This window comes from Peromyscus leucopus, chromosome 2 (genome assembly GCF_004664715.2).
Source record: "Peromyscus leucopus breed LL Stock chromosome 2, UCI_PerLeu_2.1, whole genome shotgun sequence".
In the NCBI taxonomy this organism is placed as follows: domain Eukaryota; kingdom Metazoa; phylum Chordata; class Mammalia; order Rodentia; family Cricetidae; genus Peromyscus; species Peromyscus leucopus.
In genome coordinates this window covers 127098957-127119131 of record NC_051064.1, presented here as the reverse complement: position 1 = coordinate 127119131, position 20175 = coordinate 127098957, and the positions used below count along the sequence as shown (strand labels likewise).

The following is a 20175-nucleotide window of genomic DNA, read 5'->3' as shown; positions in this document are numbered from 1 at the left end:
ACAAGAGCACACACTGGGCTTAGAGAATTCAGCTCCCTTTCTGAGATGACCTTCAGCCGGTGAGGGGACATGCCCGAGGTACTTAGGGTTAGTAAGTTACAGAACAGGAATTGGAGCCCAGACCCATCTGATTAAACAAAGAAATCTTCACTCAGAGAAGCTTGGCACTTTGCCCAGAGAGTCTCATCTAGAATCTGACTCCAACCCTATACCATTTGTAGCTTCCACCATTGACACATCACTTGTTCACTCATTCATTCATTCCATAAGCTCTAACCCCAAAGACATTTGCTACCTGGAAGGTTGTTAGGAAACAGAGACACAAATCTGAATACTTGAATAAAGCCTGAGACCTGTGTTGCTGCGTGAGATTTTTGTTTGTGTTCTGACAAAACTTGCCTGGAGATCAGAGGGTGGAGCTAGCCACTAGTTAACCATGGAAGCCACACATCTTTTCTTCTGAGACAAGGTTTCTCTGTGTAGTTTTGGTGCCTGTTCAGGATCTCTCTCTGTAGACCAGGCTGGTCTCGAACTCATAGAGATCTGCCTGGCTCTGCCTCCTGAGTGCTAGGATTAAAGATGTGTGCTACCACTGGGCATGCTACCGGGCAGCGGTAGCACACACCTTTAATCCCAGCTCTTGGGAGGCTCAAGCCTTTGATCCCAGCACATGGGAGGCAGAGACAGGAATATAAGGTAGGTAGAGACACGATCTCAGTCCCTATTCAGTCTAAGGATTCATAGAGACAGGATGCTCTATTCTGTCTGAACATTAGTAGAGACTAATTAGGATCACGCTTCAGACCTACCCTCGAGGATTTATAGAGCAGTGTGGACCTGTATAGGCCTGGACCGAGATACAAGCAAGGAGTTGAGTTGATTGCATCATCAAAGGAGGCCCTAGAGTGGTGGCCAGGGGACAAGAGGACCTAACAGGAAAAAATAATAATTCAAGTATTGGCAATAGAGGCGAATTCTCTACCCATCCCCTTCCTGGAAGTGTGTGAGGTACAGGGGGCTGAGTAGCCACGGGCAGAGACATCTGAAGGGGAAGTGGTTTTGAGGCATGGCTTCTCAGCCACACAGGAAGCAGAGCAGGAAGTGGAGGGTAGGTAGGCTTCCCGAACTGAGACACGGGGCAATTTAGTGATTACAGAACTGCAATAGAAAGGGTGACCAGGAAGAGGGTAAAGGGTGCCTCGGAGGGACTGAGTTTGAGAATGGAATGGAGATAATGGAGTAGCAAACAAAGACAGGGTTGGGGTATTTGAGGGGGCGCAACACTGCAGTCCCGACTGGAACTGCACATTTTATGCTCCAGTTTCTTGCTTTTTTTTTTTGGAGCTGAGGATCGAACCCAGGGCTTAGCTTAGGCTTGTCCCACTAGCTCTTTTAACTTAATTTAACCTGTTTCTCTTCATCGTCGTCGTTTTTGCCTCGTGGCTTTTTACCTTTCTTTCACTGTGTATGTCCTACTTTCCTGCTTCCTCCGTGTCTGTCTGGCCCCGGCTGTCTATCTGGCGTCTCTTTTTCTTTCTGATCCTAAACTCCTCCTCCTGCCTACTCTCCCTTCCTGGAAGTCCCACCTACACCTCCTCCCTCGCTACTGGCTCTTCAGTCACACAGCAAGTTCTAGGTCAGCCTGGGACACTTGAGACCTTGTCTCACAACTGCTGGCAACAACAAAATCCAAACCAAACCAAACACCTCGAGCTTCTATTTTTTTTTTTCTTTTCCTTTTAGTTGTATACCAGTCTTTCTTATGTGTGTGTGTGTGTGTGTGTGTGTGTGTGTGTGTGTGTGTGTGTGTAGCAGCTCAGGGATCTTCCTCAGGCGTTATCCTGTTTGTTTGTTTGTCTCCAAGTTGGCTGGCAGTGAGCTCCAGTGATGTGTCTGGCTTTGCCTTCTCAGTGTTGGGATTACAAGTGTGACCATCATGCCTGGCCGCCTACTGCTGCTGCATCTTTTAACTTGGATTGAACTCAGGTCATGCTTAGAGAGCAAGGACTTTAACTGACTGACATATCTCCCCAGCCTACATTTATTTTGTGAATACTTTCTCCTCCAATTTTCTGCCCCCCCCCCATCGTTATTTAAGCTAATACCTGACTTGGTTTTTATTTTATTTTTTATTTCTTTGTTTTTTTCGAGACAGGGTTCCTTTGTGTAGCTTTGCGCCTTTCCTGGAACTCACTTGGTAGACCAGGCTGGCCTCGAATTCACAGAGATCCGCCTGCCTCTGCCTCCCGAGTGCTGGGATTAAAGGCGTGCGCCACCACCGCCCGGCTCTTATTTTATTTTTTAAAAGTTTATTTTTGGAGACAATGTCTCTTAAAGCACGGGGGCTGGCCTTGAATTCTTTGGTAGCTGAGGCTGGCCTTGAACTCTTCCTCCTCCTCCACCACTCAGGATCTGTTTTTTTTTTTTTTTTTCCGGAGCTGAGGACTGAACCTAGGGCCTTGTGCTTGCTAGGCAAGGGCTCTACCACTGAGTTAAATCCCCAACCCCTGGTTTTGTTTCTTAAGACAATTTAAAGCATTTATTTATTTATTTATTTATTTATTTATATAGGGTGTACCCATGGCACTCATGTGGAGGTCAGAGGACAACTTCCAAGAGTCAGTTATCTCCTTCCACCATATCGGCCTTGGAGATGGAACTCAGGTTGTCAGTGTAGAAAGTGCCTTTACCCACTGAGCATCTTCCTCATAAGAAGAAGAGGGTATGGACTGTAGAGATGGCTTAGTGGTTAAGGACACTTTTTTCTTGCAGAGGACCCAGGTTCGATTCCTAGTGCAGCTTACACGATCTGTAACTTCAATTCCGGGGGTACGGTGCGGTCTTCTGGCCTCTGAAGGCACAAATACATACATGCAGGCAAAACACTTAGACACATAAAATATTAATAAACCTAAAAACAGAAGATACAAAGGGAAGGCCTTGTGATCACACAGGAAGACAGACATCTACAACCAAAGGTGGAAAATCTCAGAAGAAACCCCCGCTACCCTATCTTATTAGAATTTCAGTCTCCAGACCTGAGAGAAAATGCATCTCCATTAAGCTACACATTCTGCGATACTCAATGGCGGCCCTAGCAAACCAGAACACTACGGTGTAATGCCTAATGCCTTTAAACTAGTAGATCGCCGCCGCCCCATTCAGTTGACTAGACACCCTACGGTCCTGTCTTGGGTTTCTTGGTGTGACTTTGGACCCTGTCCTGGATCTCGCTCTGTAGCCCAGGCTGGCCTCGAACTCACAAAGATCCGCCTGCCTCTGCCTCCCGAGTGCTGGGATTAAAGGCGTGTGCCACCACGCCCGGACTAGGGTCCGGTCTTAAATAAAGCCCTGACTGTCTGGAAACCTGAAGCACTGGCGCCTGCGGGGGTACACGCTGCCTTGGAGTGTGGACTGCTGCGGAGGCTCCGTGGCCATGTTGACCTGTCGTGGGACCAAGAAGAGGACCTGTGGTTGCAGCACAGGTAAGGAAGGTGACTGGAGGGTGTGTGTGTGTGTGTGTGTGTGTGTGTGTGTGTGTGTGTGTGTGTGTGTGTGTGTGTTGTTGGCTGAAGGAATGAATGAAGGGCGGCTGTGCCTGAGGTCTCCGGGGTGGGGTAGGGGGTGAGGGAGAAGCGGTCATCTGGGGTGGGCGAGGCGAGTCTCAGGACGAAGAGGAGGAGGACTGCGCCCGCGGGGACCGCAAGGGCTAGAAGCCCGCTCTTTTCGAGGGGCCGATTCGAGGACCGATCGCCGCCGGAGGAGGATCCGCCGAGCGGCGCGCGCCGCGCCGACTTCTCTGGGCTCGGCCCTCAGGGCGCGCGCCCGCCGCCCCCACCCCACCCCGGCCGACTCGCCGGACCCCGCGCGCTGCGGGGCCGCGCACGCGCCCCCTTCGCCGCCGGCCGGGACTCCGGGTGCGCGCGCCCGGCACCGCCCCCCCCCCCGCCCGGCGGGCGCGCGCCGCCTCCCGCTCCCGCTCCCGCTGGCGGCGGCGGCGGGGATTGTTTTTGTTGTCGCCGAGGCCGGAAGAGCCGTGAGAGAAGCCGGGTCCCTGTCCCCGGGCCGGGCGCCGCCGCGCCGCCGCCGCCCCTGCCCAGCGCCCGCGTCTTCGCGGCGCCCCTTCCGCGCCAATATTCCCGAGAGCAAGCGTTACGCGGCGGCGGCGGCGGCAGCGGGGCCCGGAGCGGGAGGCGCCGGGGACCGGAGCGAGGCAGCCCCTGTCGCCGCCATGGAGGCGCTGGGACCCGGTGAGGAGCGCGCTCAGGCCGGGGCCGGACCCGGGGCTCGGGGGGGTTAGGGGAGGGCGGACGGACCCGGCGGAAGGGACTGTCGCGGCCCCGCCGCTGCTCGTGCGGCCCCGGATGCGGGTTGCCAGGCCCCGGGAAGGAAGGGTCCCCCGTCCCTCGGGGGCGGGAACCGTGCCCGGGCTGAAGACTTGGGGTCTAAGCGACGGAGGCTCTGGAGGTGACCCGAGTCTCCCGAGCCAGGGCAGATCTCAGGAGAGCCCTGTCCACGGTCGCCGCGGGGCTAGCCCGGGCCTCGACAGGGACCGTGGGTCTGGTGCACGCGGAGACCTGGCCCAAACCTGGAAGGCCTCCCACCTTTACCAAGGGTGCTTGCTCTTGGTGTGGGGCCGAATCCCCTTTTTTCTTTGCACTGGCAGCTGGTTCCTCGGATGAGGGAGACCCACTCACCCCCAAGCCCCTGAAAGCCATTCTTTTTTCGAGGTCCTGAAGTTTGGTATCTGTCAGTTTGTCGGACCCAAGAGTGCTGTGGACTAGACCTTGAATGACAGGAGAATCGTCAGCCAGGACTCCCCAACACAGAGATCAATGTCCTGCATTCTCTCAATTGGGTTATGAGTGCTTGCGAGGAGCAAATGAGAAAGTATTTTTGAAGCTGTGGGATTCGTTTCGGATATGGGTGGCCCCTGGTTATCTCCCTTTCTGCCCCAACCCAAGGAAGCATTCCAAACTCTCATGAATGGTATGGGTGGCCCCTGGCTATCTCCCTTTCTGCCCCAACCCAAGGAAGCATTCCAGACTCTTGAATGCTCTGCGATTGGAGCCTAGTGCTTCTGTCTCAAGCCCCAACAGGTTGCTAATGACTTGGCTAAGTAGGGCAAGATTTAGGGGCAGTAATGGAATTAATTTTCATATTCAAACCTTGTCTATCTATATAGTGGACTTAGTTGTATGCTTTTTAAGTACATAGAAAATTAGGTTTATTATTTGAATTTGGAAACTCGGCAGGTTTGTTTACTTGAACATATTCACATAACTGAGTAATTAAACCCTATCTTCATTTGCTGTTTAAAGTTAAACAATTAAAGGTCCGCACATTCAAATTTCATAGGCCTTAGAAAAGTGAATAGGCTTAGCAGGCCATGGTGGCATAAGTTTATAATCCTGACAGTTGGGAGGTGGAGGCAGGAAGATCAGGAGTTTAAGGTCAGCCTGGGCTTCTTGAGACCCTGACTATAAACAAACAGATTTGAGCCTGCTGCGCTGTTGCATACTTATCTCAGCTTCCAGGAGGTTGGGGAAAGGAAGAGAAAGAGATGGAAGCAGCTTGGGCTACACTGGTTAGTTATATATTGGATAAACCTCAACATAGTATGCTGTTACTTCAGACCTGGTTCCCTAGGTAAAAGCATGCTTGTTTATGGCTTTAGGACTATGTCAGAGTTCCATTCATACTTGTATAACTCCCTGCCTCCGCCATCACTTCCCCACCACTTAATTCTATTGAACTTCAGTTTCCTTTTCTATAAAACCAGGCTGCTATGTGCTGTAAGACTGAAGTGAGAATGAAACGCTGCGTTTGTGAGAAGTCTTCTTGTCAAGAGTAGTACAGATGTTCAACAAATGTTTCTTCTTTTCCCTCCCATGAGTAACTTGTAATTGAAGCAACTGTTGCAATTATTAGCTGTAACTATGTGTACAAACTGAGTTGCATGAAAAGAATCAGCATGGGGATGAAAGGAACTGCCCAGGAAACCAGCTGCCCACCCTCTTCGGTTTGATTTCTATTAGATTTTGCAGGTCAGAAGACTTAGCCATTTTCTTAGAATTGCTTAATTTGTAGAGAATGAATATTCATTAATCCTATTTAAAAGACACCAATGATTAAGCTGAAATTTTACATAGGTCTTCTCTGTTGAGTAACTTTTCCTGTCTGCTATATAGCAGACTTGGTCTTGGTATCTGACTACCTTGGAAACCTAGTTAATGACAAATAGTAATTGCTTGTTGAACATGGAATCGGAACAAAGGGAGTCTTTTGGGTCTTGTGAGGGTGTTGCTTCCAGGCTGTTTTAGAACTGGAGAGGCACTTTTTTACTTCCATGAGACCATGCCTAGATCTAGTGTGTTGGTTCTTTTTTTGGCTTCTTGAGACAGGGTTTCTCTGTATAAAAACTCTGGGTGTCCTGGAAATCACTCTGTAGGCCAGGCTGGCGGTGAACTCAGATTCCCCTTCCCCTGCCTCTGCCTCCAGAGTGTTGGGATTAAAGGTGTGTGTCGCCACCGCCGCTGCCACCCGATGTGTGTTGGAGCTTCTGCTCCAACAATTCTTGGGAAAAAAAATCAATCCCTGGAGGCCTCTTAGTCCTGCTTACCTCTGCCACTGCCCGGGTTCATCTTCTGTCTGTAACTTAGAAAATTAGATGACCTTTATCATTCATTTTGGTTATAGTGATTATAACCTTAACTTTTGCATGGTTCTTTTTTATTTTGTAGTTGCTTGTTTATTTATTTGTTTTTGCAGTGGTTGGGATGGAGCCCAGGGCTCCATGAATGATGGGCAACTGCCCTTCCATTTGAATTGCAGTTCCCCAGCCCTTTGTAGTGCTTTTATCATTTGTAAAATACTTATATGGGCTGGGGAAATGACTCAGTGGTTAAGAGTACTGGGTACTGTTCCAGAGGGCCCGGATTCGATTCCCAGCAACCATATAGTGCTGGGAAACTGTAACTCCAGTCCCAGGGGATACAACACACTCTTCTGGCCTCTGTGGGCAGTGCATATATGTGGTACACAGACATACATGCAGGAGAAACACCCACACAAAAAATAAATACTCACATCAAAATAAATAATTTTTTAAAAAGCAAATACTTTAATTATGAGTTCATTTGAGCCAGACCAGGTGATTTAAAATTGTAATCCCAGCACTTGGAAGGCTGAAGCAGGGGGATTACTGTGAGTCCAAAGTCTAGGCTACTGAGTAAGACCCTATCAAAACAAAAACAAACAAACAAAAAACCCTCAAAATCCAACCAACCAACCGAACAGAGCCTATTAGCTCATTTGATCCTTTGGGAAGTAGACAAGGCAGACATCTATCCTCCTTTTACAGATGGAAAATCAAGGTTCAAAGAGCGCAAATGACTTCCAGACTCAGAGTTCCACGGGGAAATGAGGACCAGAGTGGGATGTCTTGTTCCTGCTCTGACAACCTCTTTCTTTAAGGGTGATCTCAAATCATGAATGCTTTGTTTTTAGAAAGGTCCTTTTTTTGACTGTCAAAAAGTTGTAGGGATGTCACGAATATAAAACCAGAACATCTGTGGATATTAAATAACTATAACCTTTATGCAGCTATCATTATAATAGCTAACACTTATTGGATATATAACTGTTATAAGGTGCTATGGTAAGCCTTTTATAGACGTCATCTCCTGGAGTCCTCACTACAGCGTTAAGACCAGAACCAAACCAGAACTCAGGTATTTTGGTTCCTGAGGCTTAGCCACTGTGCTTTGTTGTTATACTAAATAAATTCTGCCCAACTCAAAGAAACTGACTTTTGGAATGAAATATTTAGAATATAATTTCTTCTTCTTCTTTTTTTTTTTTTTTTTTTTTTTCTCGAGACAGGGTTTCTCTGTAGCTTTGCGCCTTTCCTAGAACTCGCTTTGTAGACCAGGCTGACCTTGAACTCACAGAGATCCACCTGCCTCTGCCTCCCGAGTGCTGGGATTAAAGGCGTGAGCCACCACCGCCTGGCTAGAATATAATCTCTAAATAGATCTAAGTTTATTAAAAGAAGTGGTCACTCACTTAACCTTTCTTTTGTCAAAAAAAAAAAAAAAAAAAAAAAGGTGACACAGCGCTGATGGCTCAGTGGTGAAGAGCACTGACTACTCTTCCAGAGGACTGGGTTCAATCCCTAGCACCCACATGGGAGCTAACAATTATCTCTAACTCTAGTTCCAAGGGGACCCTGTGCCCCATGCTGCTGGCAAGACACCCATACATATAAAACAAAAATAAATCTCAAAGAACAGGAGGTTTTTGGACAGGGGCAAGCATGGCACTGCCTGTGAGATACTCCATCCCCGGAGAACGACTGTGTAACTTAGAGGAAGGCAGCCTCGGTAGCGGCGCCTACACCCTGCATGGCTACATCTTTTCCTTGCTGGCTGAGGAAGACCAGGGAGAAGAGCTTCCTGTGATGTCTATGAGAGAAACAGTCCTAGTTACTTCCAGATGTGGGCGCTGTTGTCACCTAAATAGTCTCTAGCATCAACTCACATTTTGCCATAGTACACATCTTGTATGTGGGGGTCCACACCACTAAAAAATGCTTTTTGAGGAACTATCCCCAAGGAAGATGTCCGAGCAAATGAAAAAGACAAGGCTGAAATTTCTGCCCGGGTGACATAGTTTTGGCCAAAGTTATCTCCCTCGGTGATGCACAGTCCAATTATCTGCTGACTACTGCTGCTGGAAATGAGTTAGGGGTAGTGGTAGCCCACAGTGAATCAGGTATCCAGATGGTTCCCATCAGCTGGTGTGAGATGCAATGCCCTAAGACCCACACTAAAGAATTCCGGAAAGTGGCCAGAGTGAAGCCTGAGTTCTTACAAACCTAACTACACTTTACCCCAATGACAGAGTCAACTCTTTCCAAGAATATGAGTATGAAAGAACATCAAGATGCCATGGTTTTTATTAAGGTGCCTGCAGTCAGCTCACAACCACCTCTTGAAAAATCTGCCAGAAATACATTCATGTTGTAACGAGCACCCAAGGCCCATGCAGCCGAGACAGGAAGATTGTTAGTTCCCAAGTTTGAGAACAGCGTGGCCTAGTAAGACTCTTTCAACCAAAAACATAAAAAAAGAAATTGAAACTGTACTCCATTTGAAACACTATTTTTTTTTTTCTAGACAGGGTTTCTCTGTGTAGCTTTGTGCCTTTCCTGGATCTTGCTCTGTAGACCAGGCTGGCCTGGAACTCACAAAGATCCGCCTGCCTCTGCCTCCTGAGTGCTGGAATTAAAGCGAGTGCCACTACCACCGCCCAGCCACTATTCTTGAGTAACAGTGACTATTCTCTTGGCTGGTGAATCTTTTTTTTTTTTTTTTTAATTTATTTATTATGTACATAGAAGAGGGCACCAGATCTCATTACACATGGTTGTGAGCCACCATGTGGGTGCTGGGAATTGAACTTAGGACCTCTGGAAGAGCAGTCAGTGCTCTTAACCTCTGAGCCATCTCTCTAGCCCTTGGCCGGTGAATCTTATTTTAAAGACATTCAGCAAACAAAACCATGTTATATTGGAAATAGCTTATGCCTGTATAAATGTGTATATATGTATTTTGCTATGACTGGGGAAAAACATGCTTTTCATTTGTTTAAAAAAAAAAACCCAAAAAACAGGAGACATAAAATATTTTACTCTAATTTTTTTTGGTGCTAAGGATCAGGCCAGGGGCTCATCCTGTACTACCTGTAGGAGCATCTTGTACCAATGAGCTATACTTCCAATTTTCTTTGGATCTCTTTTATTTCAGTCCCTTTGCCTTTAAGTCCTTTAGAGAAGTATAGATCATCAAAACCCTGTGAAATCTGGGGGAGAAATGGGAGGCCTTGATCCAGTCATTATTAAAAATCAGATTCATAGGCAACTCATTTGATCAAAGTTTTTGCTTCCAAATTTCTCTTATAAAAACAGATTCCTTCTAATTATGTTATGATGATTAAGTGTATTTTTTTACAAAGCTGATTTGTCTATATGATTTAATTGGCTTGATTAGTAATTGCCTTATCACACCCAGAATAGATCTATGTGCATCACAATAGTACTTTTCATATGTGCTTTTTAAATATATTATGTGCTTTTGCTTTATTGAAAAATAATTGTCACATTTTGCATATTAGGGTTGATGTTTCTGTTTTGTTTTTGTCTGGAACTAATGATACTCTTCCATGTTTATTGAATTCATACAACTTGCTGGGTGATAAGTTAGGTGTGGAAACCATGAACTAGAATTCTAGTTCTTCTGAAAATTTATGAGTCTCCTATAGAAGACAGGATAGTTTAGCAACTTAAACTCCTTTTTTTTTTTTTTTTTTTTTTTTTTTTTTTTTTTTTTTTTTTTCGAGATGGTTTCTCTGTGTAGTTTTGGTGCCTGTCCTGGATCTCGCTCTGTAGACCAGACTGGCCTTGAACTCACAGAGATCCGTCATCTGGCTCTGCCTCTCGAGAGTGCTGGGATTAAAGGCATGCATCACCACCGCCCAGCAACAACTTACTACTTTTTAAAATTATGGTGTGTGTGCACACATGCATGAATCAGTTCACTCTTTTCACCATGTGGTCATAGGTCAAACTCAAGTTTGGCACCTAAGTGCCTTCACCTGCTGAGCCATCTTGCTGGTCCACAAGTGATTTCTTATACTTGAGCTAAGTCCTACCCTGCACACAGGGTCTTGTGTGTACAGGGAATGGATCTTTCTCATAAAGTTGCATCTCAGCTACATTTGAAGTTTGAAATCAGGAGGAAAATGAACAATTAATTGAGTAATGGGAAAATATTTTCAGTACTTTAACTATTATATTATTGTATGGTGATTTGTCAATACAAATTTCATGAAGATACTTGCTGTGGTGTCGTCCTTAAGTGATGTTGGAACAGAGCAGACAAGTATTTCAAAGCTTTTCCTTTTTAGTGAATCGTCTCTGTTTTCAGTGAAATGTCACTTCAGTAAGAGAACTTGTAACTTTCCGTTGTAACCACAACCTACTTTGCTCAGTGCCTATTCATAATAGAAAAGATGCTTATTTTTTAGGCCAGTGTCCACTTGATATTCTCATTAGAGGGAGTTGGTCAGATAAGTATCTGCAGCCTGTGTCTACACAGTCCTTTGCTGATGGAGGTTAATAGAGGTTCTGTTCTGCGGGGGAAGAGGAGTCCAGAGGGAGAGGGAGGGGAAGGGAGACAGAGAGCTGCTGTGTGTACAAATGAGTTGAGTAAACGGGGAGTTATTTTGTTTATTCATTACATAACTTCATGGAGAACTAAATATGAGAATGTATTTGGTAGGGCTGGGGAGATGGCTCAGTGGGCAGTGCGAGCATGAGGCCCTGAGTCCCAGCATCCATGGAAAAAGCAGAAGTTGAAGGGGCAGTGCTCCAACAGGCAGGACTTAGGAACTCCTGTTGCCTATCCAGTCTAGCTGAACCAATCAATGTGCTTTAGTTCAGAGAGACCTTGTCTCAAAGTAAGGTTGAGGGAGCTGGAGAGAGGGTTCTGTGGTTAAGAGAACTTGTTGCTGTTGTAGAGGACCCAGCTTGGTTTCCAGCACTTACATGGTGGCTCACAACACAATCATCTCTAACTCCAGTTCCAGGGGGTTAGGATGTCCTCTTCTGACGTCCATGGACACCAGGCAAGCATGTGGTATACATACATACATACATGCAGGCAAAATACTCATACACATAAAAAATAAAATAAATATATCTTTAAAAAGTAAGGTGGAGATTGATTGATGAGAATAACTGATGTTGACCTCTGGCCTCCATGCACGCACACATGGGCATATACCTAAGTTCCAGAATTAAAGGCATGCACTATATCACGCTCCTGAGTTTATTTATTTATTATTATTATTATTTTATTAACTTTATCTATATTGAGTGTCTGCCTCCATGTATGTCTGTGTACCATGTGCATGCCTAGTGTCCACAGAGGCCAGAAGAGGGAATCAGATCACCTTTAACTAGAGTTACAGATATGGTTATGAGCTGCCATGTGAATTCCAGGAATTAAATCCAAGTCCTCTAGAAGAGCAGTCAGTGCTCTTGATGGCTAAGTTGTTTCTCCAGCCCCCTAATTATCTTAAAGCATTCAGTGTGTGTGTGTGTGCGCGCGCGTGTGTGCGCGCGCGTGTGTGCGCGCGTGTGTGTGAGCGCGCGCGCGTGTGTGTGTGTGTGTGTGTGTGTGTGTATGTGGAACACATCATGCAAGCAGAATCAGTTCCTTCCTTTGACCTTGTGGGTCCTGGATATCAAAACAAGGTTGTCCAGCTTGGCAGCAGAGTTTTTATTTACTGAGCCACCTCACTGGTACCTGTTATTTTTTGAGAGAGGGTTCTGCCTTTGAGCTCTTAATTTTCTTCCCTTATCATTTTCAGTACAAGGATTACTGGTGTGTGTGACCATGCCTGGCTATATGCTATTTTTATTTTTTATTTTTTTAAAGATTTATTTATTTATTATATATACAGCATGTATGACTGCAGGCCAGAAGAGGGCACCAGATCTCATTACAGATGGTTGTGAGCCACCATGTGGTTGCTGGGAATTGAACTCAGGATCTCTGGAAGAGCAGTCAGTGCTCTTAACCTCTGAGCCATCTCTCCAGCCCCGCTATATGTTATTTTTAAATGTATATAATTTTGTAAGCCTCTGTATGAGATGATTAATCATAACTGCCTGTCTAACTTTGATCCTTATATTAAAAATAATAGCAACATGGCTAACTACTTAGAAATCTAGAGAAATTTAGTATATTCAGTACCTCAATTTAAAAAGAACAATTATGTGTGTGAGTGTTTTCCCTGTAGGTTTGTACCACATGTGTGCCTGGTGCCCACAAAGGCCCAAAGAGGGCATTGGTCTTCTAGAACTGGAGTTATACACTGTTGTGAGCTGCCATGTAGATGCTGGAAACTGAACTCGAGTCCTCTGGACAAACAACCAATGCTCTAATGCTCTTAACCTCTGAGCCATCGCTCTAGCCCCAGAGATTCCAGATTTTTATATCAGAATATGTTCACTGATGAATCAGATCTCAATAATTGTAACTGTCATTATGATGGAGAGAATATTCTCCTTATTACCTAATAACATAGTGTATGTCTTCAATCTCTTTAGGACCTCCAGCCAGCCTCTTCCAGCCACCTCGTCGTCCTGGCCTTGGAACTGTTGGGAAGCCAATTCGACTGTTAGCCAATCATTTTCAGGTTCAGATCCCTAAAATAGATGTGTATCACTATGATGTGGATATTAAACCAGAAAAACGGCCTCGTAGAGTCAACAGGTAAGGATTAGAAAGAGTAGATGTCTGTATATCTGTAGATATGTGTATCTAATTCACATAATTTACTTTGTATCATATTGTTTTCTGAAGTCTCTCAGCAGGTAGTCATTATTGTACCCTCTTAATAAGTATATGATGGGATCCTCTTGGTTGTTTTGGCAACCAACTCTGCTGGATATATCATTATCTATCAATAAATACATATTGTATGATAAAGTGACTGTGTCACTGGTCATCAACAATCAAAGGTACCAGAAGTTTGTAACAATAGATGCAGATGTTAGTATATGGGAAGTAGAACTATCTGGAGATTCAGATTTTATCACTTTGTAATGAAAGTGTACTGATGTAAGAATTCTCTTAGAGTATCAAAAAGAAAGCCCCAGGAGAAGCCCTGCTTATTTCTGGCATTATCCAAGTGGGGTTCTGATAAGGTGCTAATGTGTTGTGGTCAGTTACCAATATGAAGACACCCTGTAGCAAAAGCACATATATACTCACTTCACTCATGTCTCTGCTTGCACATGCTCATCCCCCAGTGCCTCTTAGACTAAGATTCTTGCTCTGCTGTCAAGTAAGCTATTTGATGATACTTAGGGGGTGTTTTGGTTTTGGTTTATCTTTTTTTTTTTTTTATACTGCAATAATTTGGCTTTCTGGTACAGTTCAGTGTTGTGTAAGCTCATGATTATTCAGCTGGAATATAACTGAGATCACTCATAATAAACATGCTAATAATAGCTACTTTTAATCTGTTCAACAAGCACTGCATTCTGTATTGACTTGTTTATTTTATTTTAGTTATTTATTTTGAGATAGGGTCTCTTTATAGCCCAGGCTGCCTTTGAATTCCTGATCCTTTTGTCTCTACCTCCCAAGTACTGGAATTGCAGGCACGTACCCCATACTCAGTATTTGTTTGTTCTTCTGAGACACAGGGTCTTGATATGTTGCCCAGACTAGCATTGGTTTACCGTGTACTTGAGCCAGGCGGAGGTGGCACACGCCTTTAATCCCAGCAGAACCAGGTGGATCTCTGTGAGTTCAAGGCCAGCCTGGTCTACAGAGTGAGATCCAGGAAGGCACCAAAACTACACAAAGAAACCCTGTCTCGAAAAACCAAAAGTCAAAATCAAACCAAACAGAAACAAACAAACAAAAACAGTGTACTTGAATTCAGATCTTACAGCCTTGGCTTCTAAGTGAGGACATGTGTTTTCAAGTGTGTGTATGTGTTTGTGTATGTTTATCCATGAGAACCAGGAAAGGGTGTCAGATTTTCCTTGAAGCTGGAGGTATAGGCAGTTGTGAGCTGCCCAACATGGGTGCTGGGAACCAAACTTAACTATTTTTAACTGCTTTCAGCCCTAGGATCTGCTAGACATGCTAAGGTCAGGATATTTATTAGATGTACAGAGTATGTGAAATTGGATTCAGGGAAGAGGTTCAGGGGAGAGGGTGTGCTGGAGGTAGGCATTTGAGAGTCATGAACATTGTTGGTGTTGTTGGTAAAGCTGTGATACTGAATGAGATCCATGAAGGAAGTAAACTTAAGACCCTAAACAGCCCTGGGGACTGGGACTGTAGGTGCAGGCCACCATACCTGGCTCAGCACAAACTTGCCTTTCAGCTCAGATTACAGCCTTTCAGGAACTCAGCAGAATGGTGAACAAGAGGGAAGAGGAAAGGCATGCTGTGTCTAGGCCTTTCCAAAGTTCCTTTGGCCACATATGAATGAATACACAGGAAAGGTGAAATTGTAGGCATCAGAGGGATGGGTGCTGTTCAGAAACAAACACCTACAAGTGTTACCATCCTACAAGTCAGAAGTCTCTGCTGTTTGCCAGAATGCTCTTGATGTTGCTGTATGCAAACAAAGGAAGGGCAAGATTCTTGCCAAGAGAATGAGCATACTGAACATATTAAGTTCTCTTAAGAGCTGAGCTAGCTTCCTGAAAATCATGAAAGAGTATGATTACAAAAAAGAAGGACATCAAAGAGAAAGTACATGTGTTCACCTGACAGGCCACTACCTCCACACAGAGGTGCACGCTGTGAGAATGGATGCACAGGAGCAGGCTGCTGGAGTCTACCCCTGTGAGTTCATAATCAAATAGGTGTAGAAGGAGAGGGAAAAGACCCTCTAAACTGTTGGGGAGGCAATGTTTGTGTATTTGAGAAATTTATATTCTAATGGTCAAAACTTGATAAATCAGCAAATAAAACATATCATTTATTAGATGGTGATAAGTACAATAAAAATAAAGCAAGGATGGGGGCCAAAACTGTAGCTCAGTAGTAGAATGCCTGCTACTATCCATAAAGCCCTGGATTTGGTCCCTAGTACCATATAAACCCGGCCTGTCATCCCCACACTTGATATTAGGAGTTCAAGGCTACATAAGACCCTGTCTCCAAAAGAAAAAAGACCAGCTGAGAATTATCCCTTTTTTTTTTTTTTTTTTTTTTTTTTTTTTTTTTTTTCTTTTTTTTTTTTATTGTCCCTTGAATACAAGACCGCTGATGGAAACGAATTATCCTTTCTTATGAAGAATATATAACTCTTAAACCAGATTCTTTTTTTCCTAGACGATTTCTCTGTATAGTTTTGGTGCCTATCCTGGATCTCACTCTGTAGACCAGGCGGGCCTCGAACTCACAGAGATCCACCTTGCTCTGCCTCCTGAATGCTGGGATTAAAGGCGTGCGCCAATGCCTCCCGTCTCTGATTTTATGCCATCATGTAATGGTTAAACAACCATGCAAAGCTTAGATGTCTGAAATAGGCAGATTATTCTTATAAAGCTACAGTTACTTAATTTATTTTGTGTGTGTACGGTTTTCTTCTACCATGTGGGTTCTGGGATTGGTAGCAAGCACCTTTATCTGCTGAGCCATCTCATTGGTCTATTTTTTTTTCTGGGACTGGGTCTCATGTAGTCCAAGCTGGTCTCAAACACAGTGTTTAGCCAAGGATGACTTTGAACTCCTGAATCTCCTGCCTCCACCTCCCCAGTGTTGGGATTACAGGTATATTTTATGTGCTCACTTATTACTTAAGGTTTTTTTTTTCATACTTGAGTTAGCTTTGTGACTTCAACTTTTTCCTCATGGTCCCACACAGAGTATATTTGAAGGCATGGTGACACTTTGCTTTCTGTTGATCACGTCTCAAAGCTAACTGCCACTGTCTCCATTACTGTTAAGGGAGGTAGTAGACACTATGGTGCGACACTTCAAGATGCAGATATTTGGGGATCGGCAGCCCGGCTATGATGGCAAAAGAAACATGTACACAGCACATCCACTGCCGATTGGACGGGACAGGGTAAGTGGGCAGGAGAGACTCTGCTGGGCAGGAGAGACTCTGCGTTACATGGTAGTAACTACAAGCGGCCGACTGCTCGCCTCTCTGGTCACTCTAGTTCTTTATTCCTTTAGTCAGTAATTGTGGAGCCATGTGCACGCCACAGTGCATGTGAATTGGTTCTCTCCTTCCCCGGTGTGGTTTTCAAGAGATTGAATTCCAGCTGTCAGGTTTGTTGGCAAGCACCTCTTCTCAGCCTTTTGCCAGCTTCCTCCTCCTGCTGCTGCTGTTCCTCTTCTTGCTATGGGGCTTGAACTCAAGGCTGCACACCTGCTACACTCACAGCCTCCTTCTCTTCAGTTCTTAGAGTTGTTTTTCATTGTGATGATAGATCTTTCCACAATTACTGCAGACTCTTCGCTAGCTGATCATGAACGGTGAGAGGAACACCAGGGCCACACTGATTTTGTCATCCTTACAGCTAGTCCATATTTCCACATTAACCATGCACTTGAACAAAGTGCTGTCTAGCTTCAGTTATGAAAATAATGCCACAGCACTTTCTTCGTTTTTTTTTTTTTCTTTTTTCTTTCTTTCTTTTTTTTTTTTTTAAATGCATTACTGTTTGGCCTGCATGTATGTCTGTGTGAGGGTGTCAGATCCCCTGGAACTGGAGTTACAGACAGTTGTGAACTGCTGTGTGGGTACTGGGAATTGAACCTGGGTCTTCTGAGAGAGCAGCCAGTGCTCTTAACTACTGAGCCATCTCTTTAGCCCCACACAGTACTTTCTTAAATATTTACTTTAATAGGAAAAAACAGTACCAGGTATGGTGGTACACATCTTTAATCCCAGCACTCAGGAGACAAAGGCAGGTGTATCTCTGTCAATTCCAAGCCAATGTGGTCTACCTAGCAAGTTCCAGGCCAGCCAGAGTTACATAGTGAGACCCTTTGTTAAAAACAAACAAACCAAAAACAAAGAGTTAAAAAAGAAGGGTTTTGTTTGTTTGTTTGTTTGTTTGTTTGTTTTGTTTTTCGAGATAGGGTTTCTCTATGTAACAGTCCTGCTGTCCTGGAACTTGCTTTGTAGGCCAGGCTGGCCTCGAACTCACAGAGATCCACCTGCCTCTGCCTCCCGAGTGCTGGGATTAAAGGTGTGGACCACCACCGCCTGGCTAAAAAGAAGTATTTTTAAAAATTATGTTTTGCCAGGTGGTGGTAGCAGCACACACCTTTAATCTCAGCACTCAGGCAGGCAGATCTCTGTGAGTTTGAGGCCAACCTGGTTTATAAAATGAGTTCTAGGACAGCCAGGGCTGTCACACAGAGAAACTCTGTCTCTAAAAACCCAAATATATATGTTTTTATGACATTTATGTGCATGACTAAAATATTTATCTAATTATTTTTTCATCAATAAAAAATTGAGAGTCAGATATCAGAATAAGAACCTGAAAGATCAGAGAAGCAGGGAGCGGCCACCAGTCACCTTCTACCTCCTCCCTTCCTCCAAAAGGGCCAAGATCCTCTCTTGGCCCCACCTTACTACTTCCTGTCTCCTATCTGTCTACAGTCCTCTAAACCTCTATGGTTAATTTTGGTTGGCTAGTGGCTAGTTCCTCCTGACTCTAAGCAAGCTTTATTTGTCAGAACACAATTAAAATATCACACAACACATGACTGTGTGTGTTTGTGCACATGGACATGTGATGCCCACAAAGGTTGTTTTTATTTATTTATTTTGGTTTTTCGAGACAAGGGTTTCTCTGTGTAGTTTTGCACCTTTCCTGGAACTCCCTCTATAGTCCAGGCTGGCCTCAAACTCACAGAGATCCGCCTGCTTCTGCCTCCCGAGTGCTGGGACTAAAGGCGTGCGCCGCCGCCACCACCCGGCACGAGCATTCACATTGTTGTGCATCTGCACTACTGTCTATTCTATTATCTAGAATAGAAACTCTCTACCCACTAAGCAATAGTTCCATGTACCTCACTGCCACTTGCTCTGGTAACCACTATTTATTCTACCTTTTATTTCTATGAATTTGACTATTCTGAGTACCTCATTTAAGCAGAATCATCAATGTTTGTCCTTCCATAACAAGTTTATTTATCTATTTGTGCATATGTGTGCATGTGTGTGTGGTGAGTCTGTGCCTGCTGTGGTGAGCATGTGTGTGTGTTGAGCATGTGTGTGTGTTGAGCATGTGTGTGTGAGTGTGTGTGGTGAGCATGTGTGTGTGGTGAGCATGTCTGCTGTGGTGAGCATGTGTGTGTGGTGAGCATGTGTGTGTGTGAGCATGTTGAAGTTAGACAACTTGTGGGAGTTGTTCTCTACTTCCACCATATAGGGCCCCAGAGTCAAACTCAGGTCATCAGGCTTGGCACTATCAGCACTTACCTACAATTGTATCCCTCTGACCCCTTATTTTTAATTATTGTATAATATTTTCTATTAAATTATTTGTAGCTAGAGTTTTTCTGCCTTGCCCACAGTCAGGACAAATCTTTGTCACCCACCAGTCCCACAGCCCCTCAGACCCAACCAAGTAAACACAGAGACTTATATTGCTTACAAACTGTATGGCTGTGGCAGGCTTCTTGCTAACTGTTCTTATAGCTTAAATTAATCCATTTCCATAAATCTATACCTTGCCACGTGGCTGGTGGCTTACCGGCATCTTCACATGCTGCTGGACATGGCGGCGGCTGGCAGTGTCTCTCTACCTCAGCCTTCTGCTTCCTAGAATTCTCCTCTCTCCCTGTCCCACCTACTTCCTGCCTGGCCACTGGCCAATCAGTGTTTTATTTATTGACCAATCAGAGCAATTTGACATACAGACCGTCGTCCCACAGCAATTACTTACAGACAATTACATTGTTTCAAATGGTCTACAATTACAAAAAGTGTTAAGATAAATATCCATTATGCATATACTATAATGAATATTCCTAGGGTCTTTCCCACAACCTTATAAACCTGATTGTATGTATGTATTTTTCTCTAGGTTGACATGGAGGTGACCCTTCCAGGTGAGGGTAAAGACCAAACTTTCAAAGTGTCTGTGCAGTGGGTGTCAGTTGTGAGCCTTCAGTTGCTTTTGGAGGCTTTAGCTGGGCACCTGAATGAAGTCCCGGACGACTCAGTACAAGCACTTGACGTTATTACAAGGCATCTCCCCTCTATGAGGTTAGCACCTTACTTTGAATCCCTTCCCACAAATGTCAGGATTTTTCACAGATTGAATTTAGCCATGCAAAGGTTCTGACATAGTCACAGTTCAAACTTGATTTCAGTTCACAAACTGACCTCAAAATGTTTTGCATGAAGTATCCAAACCCCTGTCTCTTCAGGTACACTCCTGTGGGCCGTTCTTTTTTCTCACCTCCTGAAGGTTATTACCACCCTCTGGGAGGCGGCAGAGAGGTCTGGTTCGGCTTTCACCAGTCTGTGAGACCTGCCATGTGGAATATGATGCTCAATATTGATGGTGGGTTGGAACTCTGTTAACTCTGGTTTCCGTTT

General features: G+C 44.7%; 1 protein-coding gene and 1 pseudogene across 1 annotated transcript in view; both read left to right on the top strand.

The window, feature by feature from the left end:
- The first annotated feature begins 3992 nt into the window (after positions 1-3992).
- LOC114704270 (protein argonaute-4) overlaps positions 3993-20175 on the top strand; it is a 39214-nt gene continuing 23031 nt past the window's right edge. Inside the window, exons 1-5 of the mRNA XM_028885421.2 lie at positions 3993-4250; positions 13178-13343; positions 16551-16671; positions 19658-19839; positions 20004-20140. Of these exons, the coding sequence (XP_028741254.1) occupies positions 4232-4250; positions 13178-13343; positions 16551-16671; positions 19658-19839; positions 20004-20140 (625 nt within the window). The 5' untranslated portion in view covers positions 3993-4231. The remainder of the gene's footprint in view (positions 4251-13177; positions 13344-16550; positions 16672-19657; positions 19840-20003; positions 20141-20175) is intronic.
- Positions 8157-9154, top strand: LOC114704272 (annotated as a pseudogene).